Source organism: Archocentrus centrarchus, unplaced genomic scaffold (assembly GCF_007364275.1).
Source record: "Archocentrus centrarchus isolate MPI-CPG fArcCen1 unplaced genomic scaffold, fArcCen1 scaffold_24_ctg1, whole genome shotgun sequence".
Lineage (NCBI taxonomy): Eukaryota > Metazoa > Chordata > Actinopteri > Cichliformes > Cichlidae > Archocentrus > Archocentrus centrarchus.
In genome coordinates, this window is record NW_022060254.1 from 7,194,411 (window position 1) to 7,204,420 (window position 10,010).

At 42.4% G+C, this 10,010-nt stretch overlaps 1 protein-coding gene across 1 annotated transcript; it reads right to left on the reverse strand.

Annotated features, from left to right (window-relative positions):
- Positions 1–2,893: 2,893 nt before the first annotated feature.
- Positions 2,894–5,565, reverse strand: LOC115775690 (nuclear factor 7, brain-like). Its single transcript, XM_030723165.1, has one exon. The coding sequence runs from the start codon at positions 5,459–5,461 to the stop codon at positions 4,046–4,048; it is 1,416 nt and encodes a 471-aa protein (XP_030579025.1). The 5' UTR covers positions 5,462–5,565; the 3' UTR covers positions 2,894–4,045.
- Positions 5,566–10,010: the final 4,445 nt, after the last annotated feature.

Here is a 10,010-nt window from a genome sequence, read left to right on the forward strand (position 1 = left end):
TTTGCTGCTGCTGAGTGGGCGTCATGCGTCCTTCCTCCTGCCGCTGCATCCTGGCAGCATCTTTGCTCCAACCAGATGGAGTATTTCCAGTACTGCATCTGAAGCAGAGTATTTGCTGTTTTGTGCTACATGGCAGACAATGTTCTGACCTGATTCTCTCAACTTTGTCTGCACTTCTTTTGTGTGTCTCTCCTGGACTTTGTGTGTTTTTGTCTCATTTGTTCTCTGGCAGGATTTTTGGTCCTAATGTGTAATTGATTTATTTTACACAAGTATTTAAAAAGCTTCTTTAATGAGACTCCAAATCCATGCAGATATCATCATCACACCTGACAAATAAAGAAGCACATTTATGATGTTTTACTGTCTGTTGTGTCTGTTTACTGCTCTGATTTCCATATATTTAATCAGGAGCTTCCATCTGATGTGGCTGAGTTAAACAAAGCAACACTGAGTTGTGTTACTACACTACACACATGCTGCACACTTGTACAGCTGCATTTCTACTTGCAGGTACAGTTTAAAGGAAGTTTTTCATAGAAAGGTTTCATTGTCACACCTGCGCTCACACATTCATCATGCTGCACCACTAAACACCTCCCTGCTTGAACTCATCCACCACCTTGCAGCCTCCATTCCCCGTGCTCACCCACTCCCTGCTGTTTCACCTGCTCAGCCTGCACTCTGCTGCTCCTCAGTCCACCTGCTGCCCCTCATTCACCTCCAGAGATTTACTTTGAAACACAAACTCATTTAAAGCCGTCCCTTTGCTTCATTTGGCTCCACTTGTTGCCCTGATATAACAGCGTATACTGTTTGAGTCATTCACAGAACTTCCTCTCCTTCTTTTTGGACGTCTCAAATTGAACATGTGACAGAGTGAAAAGCACATTTTTACAGTCTAACCAACACAGTTGGTTCAACACTGAGTTTCTCTCCTTCCCTGGAGAGTCCTACCACAGATACTGAGCACAAACATGGGAATGACATGGAAGACGTTCCCTTCTCATAACTTTCCATGTTGTTTATGAATGTAAGTCACTAAAGCTGAGCCACTTTAAATATTTAGATCTCTGTCACAGTTTTCAGAAACGCCTTAAAGGTGTTACTGAATTCTGTGAACAGCATATTTGAGTCTTGGGGCTCTGAGGACGTCTGAGCTGGACCATCAGGAACTCTGTGCTGGTTTGTGCATTCATGAAGAACTGAGAGGCAGGGAGACACTTTCAGTATGTCAGTAACTGCAACACAATGACTTCAGCCTCGGAGGATAGACACGCACTGAAGAGCACAACTTTGGTCTGCATGAATATAGTTTGTGAGCGGCCTTTGAGCCGGCGACACGTCTTATTTGGAGCTGTTTGAAATGAAAAAAGAAGCATGTTGACCTCTGATGACAAGTTCTCATCTGTAAGTTCTGTTGTTGGTCCTTCATTTGTTGAGTTCAGGGACTTTATGACACCAGTGCTTTATGAATGTTTAACAGTGTAAAGATTTACCTGCAGACTCACCTACATGCTGTGATCCTCCTGCTGAGTGCAGCTGCAGCAGCACCAACTAAATCATCAGCCTCAGGTAACCAAGAACTTTTGGGAATCCTGGAAAAACACGTCGATTCTCAGCAGGTTGTTTTTACATGATGTCACAGGTTGTGTTTTTGGAGCTTTGAGACCACAAAATGATTCCAGTTTGCCGTCTTACAGGATGTCTCATTTCCTAAAATCATGGTGAGGACAGAGGAGGCCTGCTGGAGGAGGTGTGATAGAGGACGCACAGGTGTGTGTTTCTGTGAGTGCTTTTACCTGTGCTGTATAGAAGAGGTGTAACAAAAATCATGAGGACTCTGTGAGCTGTTTGTTTTCATCAGTTTTAGTCATTTAAGATCATCCACAGACTGAAATGTTGATTTATATGGTAACACAAATCTGTTGTTAGGTCATTTAAACACGGGCAGGTTGCCAGGTTGGTGCTATTGTGTTTCATTGCTTAATAAATGGAGTTTTTCACAGAACCAAAGTACTGTGGTTTGAATTGACTTAACTACACTGTGCAGAAATTCTGGACATCATTTGTTTTACTAAGTCCAAAGAAACACAATCCAGTAGTTGTCGTACTCATTTAAGTTTGTTAAGCTGAAACTACAAATATAGTTCAGTTTGTGACTGAATATAGCTGAGCCAGTTAAGTAAGGAAATATCTCTATGTTGGTGTTAATGAACACAGTTACATAAAGCAGAAGAAACTGTATTTTGTTGACTTTATGTCAGCATGTTTAGTTAGCTGAATGTTGAACTCTTAATTAAATCCAGGTTAACTGGATATAGTTGGAATTACTGAGAATATTCAAGTTGATTACACACATGTTATTTTAAGTCAATTACATATAACATAACTTGAGGTTTGTGGAAATTGTTGAGGTCAAATTATTAAGTGAATCAAAAGAATGATTTCTTTGAGTGAGGGGACGACGCCCACTGGGGTTTAAATACCCGGGTCTCTCCACCTTTTGTCTGAGAACTGAAGAAGTGTTTCAGATGAGACGTGAAACGTCTTCAAGAAACTAAAAGAAGTCCAGCTGCCTTTTTTCAACCTCCAGAGAATCTATGACCTGGATGAACCTACACAGACCTGTGGCTCTGCCACTGATTTGCACTGAAGAATGAACCCTACACCCCCTCCCACAACACACCCTGTCTGGGTCTATATATAATATATATTTAGTGTATATATTTTGGTACATTTTTATATTATATTTGAAGTATTTTATTTTCATTTGATCTTAGTGTATAATCTGAGCATATCTTTCATCGTGCTGGTGTGTAAGGGCAGTCATTAAAACATTTCACTGCTAGTTGAACCTTATATGATCATGAATGAGACAGATACAATTTGATTGGATTGGAAGGATTTTAATGGAGCCAACTTACAGGTGCATTACTGCCACCTACTGGACTGGAGTGTGGATGGAGATTAGCAGGGAAGAAAAAAGTTTATCATCTGTTTGTAAACATTTAAAAGGCAAAAACAAACAAAGCAAAACCTTCCTTAAAGAAAACTAATAACCCTCAGTGGCTCAAATATTGTGATATGGAAACAGGTCCTTTGGTTTTTGTGTAACTGCTGTGAGTTCCATGAACGCAACACAACAAAATCAAAGGCCAGATTGAATTCAGACAGTTGGATCAATAATTTCTATGAGCCTTTACAACAAAGCAGCTCTGCTGCTGCTGTGGAGCAAAATAATAATCAATGACAGAGCAAATGTTTGCTGTAACCCCCGGATAAGAACAGGAAAAGAAAGCATGAACAAAACGTCTGATAGAGACAATAAATCTTTGTGAGCTGAAGCTGACATAAACACACTGGAACAAACAGCAACTTTAACAGCATCAATGTTCAAGAAGGATCAAATCAGTGTTTGTGTTCATAGACATACAGAACATGGACTCATATGTGAGCCTTTGGTGTCTTTATCACTCATTTTCTGCTGTTTCATTGACTAAAACATCAACAGATGATTTTGTTAAATAGTCTTTAGTTGCAGCTGGAATCAAGAATCTGCAGTTTTCTCTCTAGTTTTTAGTCACTGTGATTTAGACTCAACATTCAGGACAAAGATCAATTTGGAACAATGACAAACACAATTGAAGACATTTCCTGAATATCACTGAATAAATGTAATTCTGTGTCAGACAGTGAACAGTAATCTGTACTGACACACATGGGAAACAAACAGCAGCTCAATGATTATATCAGCATCAATAATCTGCTTCAAAAAGATCAATAAAAATGACTTCAATGCTTTCAAGTGAAAACATCAGAAAGTAACAAATGAAAACAGTTTTGTTTGGCAGCTGAAAAAGAAAGAAAATCTACATGTGATCCAAAAAGTCTCATTGTGTGCTTTGGGAATATCCTGAGCATTATATAAAACAGAAAGATGTGTCCCATCATGTCATTGGTGCTAAAATCGGATTCTTTAAGCCTAAAGAAAAAAACAACACACATAAAAAAATCACCACACAGACGTTAAAAAAGAATCACTTTACTGTGAAATCTGACACATTTGGATATCACAGGTTTTGGCGTCTCCTGATTCTCCAACACTGAAAAATGGGAAGAGTTTCTCAGTGAAAGTGTGTCTGTGAGTGCAGATGTGAGTCATGTCTTCAGGGTTGTAGAAGGACACCTCCCCCCTGTCATAGTCCAGCTGGACTCTGATCCTCTGGAGACTCTTCTTCACCTTCACAGTCTGACCATCACAATTAGTGTATTTTCCACTGACATGCAGCAAAGCCCAGATTCCATATTTTGGTGAAGCAGGACACTCTCCCTTCCTGTCAGCTGATTCTTTAACTAAACCCACATTCCAGTCAGGATGGTCTCCCACCTCCACCTCCCAGCTGTGTTTCCCTGAGCTGAAGCCCTCAGAGCCAAAAACATTGGCATACTTAGTGTTTCTCTCTGGATTGTCAGGAAGCTGCTGCTTTGTGTCTCCTTGTCTCACACTGGTCAGATCATCAGACAGACAGAGCCAGGGACTTGCAGTGTTTGGGTCCAGAATGACAGGACTGAAGTGGAGCTTCTCCTTGATCTTCTCCCACACTCTGAAGGACAGGTTTCCCAGGTGTTTGGCCACATCTATCAGTGCTCCTGAGAGCAGCTGTGGATCTGACAGTGAGCTCTGGGCTCTGGCTCTGCTCTGAGTGGCTTTATAACTGCTGAGGAATGGCACGCTGTGTTTCTGCAGCTCTTCTTCAACAGCAGAGATGCTGTCTGACAGAGAGGAGATCTGCTCCTCAATCATCTTCATCTCTCTGCTCATAGTCCTCCCCTTCTGCTCCTCTTCCTCCCTCAGAGCTGCCAGTCTGGACTCCTCTTCCTCTCTCAGGAACTGGTGGAGCTTGTTGAACTCTGCTCTGATCTGCCTCTCTGTGGACAACAGCTGCTTCTTGGAGTGTTCAATCACTTCATTGTAGGTTTCCTCCACTTGTTTGTATTTGTTCCTCTTGTCCTGCAGAGACTTTAAGGCAGATTTCAGCTGCTCCTTCAGGTCACTGACTGCTTCTTCTACAGGAACCACTTTGTGACCATGTTGGTGAGGAAAATCACAGACGGTGCACACAGCTCTATCTTCATCCACACAGAACAGTTTGGGCTCTTCTTGGTGTTTACTGCACACTGACATTAATGTCTTCTCTCCCTTTTCTGTCTCAGATGATCCAGCTTTCTGTCTGCCAGCAAATGAATCAGCAAGTTCTTTCAGAGCAAAGTTCACAGGTGGATAATCTTTAGAGGATCTTCTTTTACAAATGGGACAGTTTTTGTTTTTAGCTTGTTCCCAGAATTTCTGCAGGCAGCTTGAACAGAAGCTGTGGCCGCAGCTCAGAGACACAGGATCTCTGAAAGTCTCTGAGCACACGTGGCAGCTCAGGTAACTTTCAAAAAGTTTCTCATCCATTTGATCTTTGAGTATCTGTAACTCAACAAACTGCTGTTTGTTGAACCGTCTGATTAAAATCCTCCAAATGTGTGTTTTTCAGCAGAGATCTGACGCTCTGTGATGGCGTCTCAGCTCAGTTTAAAGTGTCGAAATTTAGTTTCACTTTCGTGGATCACAGTCACGTGATCAACTGTTACAAGCAGGAAATAATATTTGTCTCCAGCAGAGGGCGCTGTTCAGATGTTCATATTTAAAGCTTTAACAGGAGGAAGGTTAGAGGAGCAAACCAGTCTGATGCTGTTAATATGAGCAGTAGTTATTTTAAATGATGAAATCATGAATGTTGTGAGATTAGCAGGCAGACTGAGCTGTTTTATTTAAAAGAAGAAAAAAATTTAATTATAAATTTAAGATTAAGACCCTCAAAGCATGGATAAATATGGTGAAAGGTGACTGATGTATCAGGTGTTACAGCCAAATTTACCTGTACTTTATATTAATGTTGTAAATCTCAGAGACAGAAAATGCAGAGATGCTCCTGCAGAGACGCCCTCACAGCTGTTCTTTTCTCTCTGCATTAAAAAGGGAAAAATGAGGACAGATGAGCCCAAATGTGAGCGTCAGGATTGGAACCAGAGACCTCTCTCTGCCAGTCTCTCCAACAGCTCAAAATGAGAAATGACTGCAATGAATTCTTCAGACAGCATGGATAAAAATAACTTTATTGTGAAAGAGTGGATCAGCTGTTTTATGAGTGCGTTCATGTTCGCTACTTTTGGAGCTTCTTTCAAAGTGACGTCACAAAAAGATTTAAATTTCCCCGAGTTGGATTTGAACAAAGTAAAATAATGAAGGACATGAAAACTGAATCTTTATGCTTCATTTTATTTATTGTTGAAAGAGTTTATTCATAGATGCAGAGTCTGGGATATTAGGATTCAAGGAGTCTTTATTGTCATCACATGTACATGCAGTGTTGCCCTTCAATATGAAAGAAGAATAAATATGAATATAAATATAAAGTAAGAGGAATATAAAAGAGAAGATCCTCCAGTTGTGTGTTTCAGCAGTGATCTGACGTCCTCTAACGGCGTCTCGGCTCAAACTTTAGTTTCATGTTCATGTATCACAGTCATGGTTAAAGTGTTACCAGCAGGAAATGATGTCATCATATTTCCCTCCTCTTCAGGGCGTGATTCAGAGATTCTCCTTCATGTTTTCCAGTTTGTGTTTAAACAAAAGAGAAAATGTATCAAATTTTGAGCTCTTGTGTTTTGTTGAAGCAAACAAAATGTAACCATGAGGCTTGTGGTGTTGATGTTCCACTGAGGAGCATTTCAGCAGGCTGAGCGGCTCTAAAGCAGTTTTATAAGTTCTGTTTCTCAGCTGCTGCACCAAGAAACATATTCTGCCAACATGTCAGCCTGACTGATTATTGAAGGGAACTACAGAAGATTATGAAGTGAACAGAAATGAGGAGAAAAGCTTTCTTTAGCTTTTAGTGGATCACCAGGATTTTCATCTGTCCAACTCAGGGCTCAGGTCGGCCATCTTTGTAGTCTCTTCTTCATGACAGAGTCAAAGTACTCAGCTTTGGGTTCAGCATGGCTGTCCTGTCTCTGTGTCAGGAAACCACATGATGCCTGTGTTTGCTGTCTGTGGACAGCTCTGACTGACCTTTGAGCCTGCTCAGCACCTTTGACCTCATTACTTGTTCACCTGTGTCTCCTCTCCCTGCCCCACTGCTACCTTCACATTCTTGGCTCTGATTCAATAGAAGACACAGCTTTGGAATAAAAACCTCATTTTATAGTATAGAATTTTAGCTTTTAGCAAAGATGATGGAAACTGACCAGTAGCTGCAGTAGAAGTCGTCCAGTTTGCTCACAGTTCAACAGGATGCCAGCAGGAAATGAGACTTTGCTTCAGTTATTGGACTCATGAGTGGCAGGAACACAGCAGCAGCAAACATCCTGCTGGGAACATGTTTCTCCTTCTTCTGTTCAATAATCAGCTCCTTCAAATTATTGCTTTTTTACTTCTTCTCATTCTGTCTCACAGGAATGGAGAGGAAATATTTTGCTCTTTGCTCAACAGTTACATTGAATCAAGAAAGTAACCACTTTATCATGGTTATAGTTTTCATTGATCATAATGAGATCATATTTAGGGGGTTGTATTGGCTGATTTAGATTCCTTAAAGTCTGAACACATTTCCCACATGTGCAGGTTTATCAGCCATGATTTCCTTTTCCAAGAAAGCTCCGTTCTTTCAGAGATCTGAGCCTTTGTAATGACGTCCTGGTTCATCAATAATCAGAAAACACACTTCTGCCTGCTTTCATTACCTGGGCTGTGGCCTCACACCTGCATGAGATTACCTTTGGACTCCAACTATCAGGTTTGTGCTGCACTGAAATGTGATGAGCTGAGCAGTGTGAGAAATATGGAGAAATCGGAGCAGAGACAGAGAAAGCAGAATAATCTGATATGACACATAGTTATATGTTGGTCCTGCATTTGAATGTTCAGTGGAAGCCACTTTGATTTTGGACATGATTGGTCTTCATGGATTCTAGATTAGAGCAGGTGTAGATGTGAGAGTGTGTGCTTCTCTGTCTCTGTGTGTGTGTGTTAGCCCTGTGACACACTGATGACCTGTCCACGGTGTACCTGACCTCCCACCCTGTGACCCCTCAGAGAGGTTGATCAAACATGATCTGATCAAACATAAGTCACATGATCAAACACGCTCATGGACCTTTGACCTTTGCTCATCATCTTTTATTATCCAGCTCCTGCACCTTTAACAGCTGCTGCATGGAGCATTGGAAGAAGCACTGACGTTCTCATGTACTCTCATTTATTCAGTGGTATAAATGACTGCATGTGGTGAACAGTTCCATTATTTAATGTGGGTTATTGGTTTGCAGCAGAGATCAATAATCACAGGATAATCACAGGATAAAACATGGACGCAGCTTCCGGGTGGGAAAAATGAAGCCAGTGTGGAAGTGTAGAAAAAGCTGCATTCTCTCTGAAGGCCAGCAGATGGCGATAGCTGTGGCTGCACAAAGACTTGTGGTCCTATAGAAATCAGAATCAGAATCAGAATCAGAATCAGAAGGTTTTTATTGCCATATGGGTGAACAGGTTCACAGCATTAGGAAATTGCTGCGGTACTTCGTGCTTACAGAAAAAACAAATAAGTATAAAAACTATAAGACAATATACAAGTATACAAATTGCAAATATACAGAGATATTAGAGCTATAACTATAACACAATATTACAAAATTACAAAATATACAGTGCAGAGACTAATTAAAAGATAAAAGAATGTAAACTATATTCCACTAATATGTACATCAGTGCAATCAGACAGGTGCATAGACATAGGGTCATCAGCGTTTGTGGAGGGTGGTGGTAACAGTCTTAGGGTTATTGTTCATGAGTCCAACAGCAGAGGGGAAGACACTGTTCTTATGGTGGGAGGTTCTGGTCCGTATGGACCGTAGCCTCCTGCCTGAGGGGAGAGGGTCAAAAAGTCTGTGCCCAGGGTGAGAGTGGTCGGCTGTGATCCGACCTGCACGCCCCAGTGTCCTGGAGGTGTACAGGTCCTGGAGAGATGGGAGGTTACAGCCAATCACCTTCTCAGCAGAGTGCACAACGCGCTGTAGTCTCTGTTTGTCCCTAGTGGTGGCTCCAGCGTACCACACAGTGATGGAGGAGGTGAGGATGGACTCAATGATGGCAGTATAGAACTGCACCATGGTCCTTGCTGGCAAGTTGAATTTCTTCAACTGCCGCAGGAAGTACATCCTCTGCTGGGCCTTTTTGATGGCAGAGGTGATGGTGGGCTCCCACTTGAGGTCCTGGGTGATGGTAGTTCCCAGGAAGCGAAAAGAGTCCACTGTGGTGATGGGGGTGTCAGTCAGGATGATGGAGGGTAGAGGGGCTGTGTGCTTCCTAAAGTCCACTATAATCTCCACTGTCTTCTGGGCGTTCAGTACCAGGTTATTGTGGCTGCACCAGGACACCAGACGTTTGACCTCCATCCTGTAGGCCGCCTCGTCCCCGTCTGATATGAGTCCGATGAGAGTCATGTCGTCTGCAAACTTAATAAGCTTGACAGACTGGTGGTCAGAGGTGCAGCAGTTGGTATACAGGGAGAAGAGCAGAGGAGAGAGGACACAGCCCTGAGGAGTGCCAGTGCTGATGGTCCGGGAGTCCGAGACATTCTTCCCCAGCCTCACGTGCTGCTTCCTGTTCATCAGGAAGTCAATGATCCACCTGCAGATGGGATCTGGCACGTTCATCTGGGACAGCTTGTCTTGGAGGAGATCAGGGATGATGGTGTTGAAGGCAGAGCTGAAGTCCACAAACAGGATCCTGGGGTAGGTTCCCTGGGAGTCCAGATGCTGTAGGATGAAGTGCAGAGTCAGGTTGATGGCGTCGTCCACAGACCTGTTGGCTCTGTAGGCAAACTGCAGGGGGTCCAGAAGGGGGGCTGTGAGGGACTTGAGGTGGGACAGCACCAGACGCTCAAATGACTTCATGACCACAG

What these genes read in the sequence shown, in the direction of transcription:
- LOC115775690 (XM_030723165.1), bottom strand. Translation starts at nt 5,461, where the DNA reads ATGGATGAGAAACTTTTTGAAAGTTACCTGAGCTGCCACGTGTGCTCA.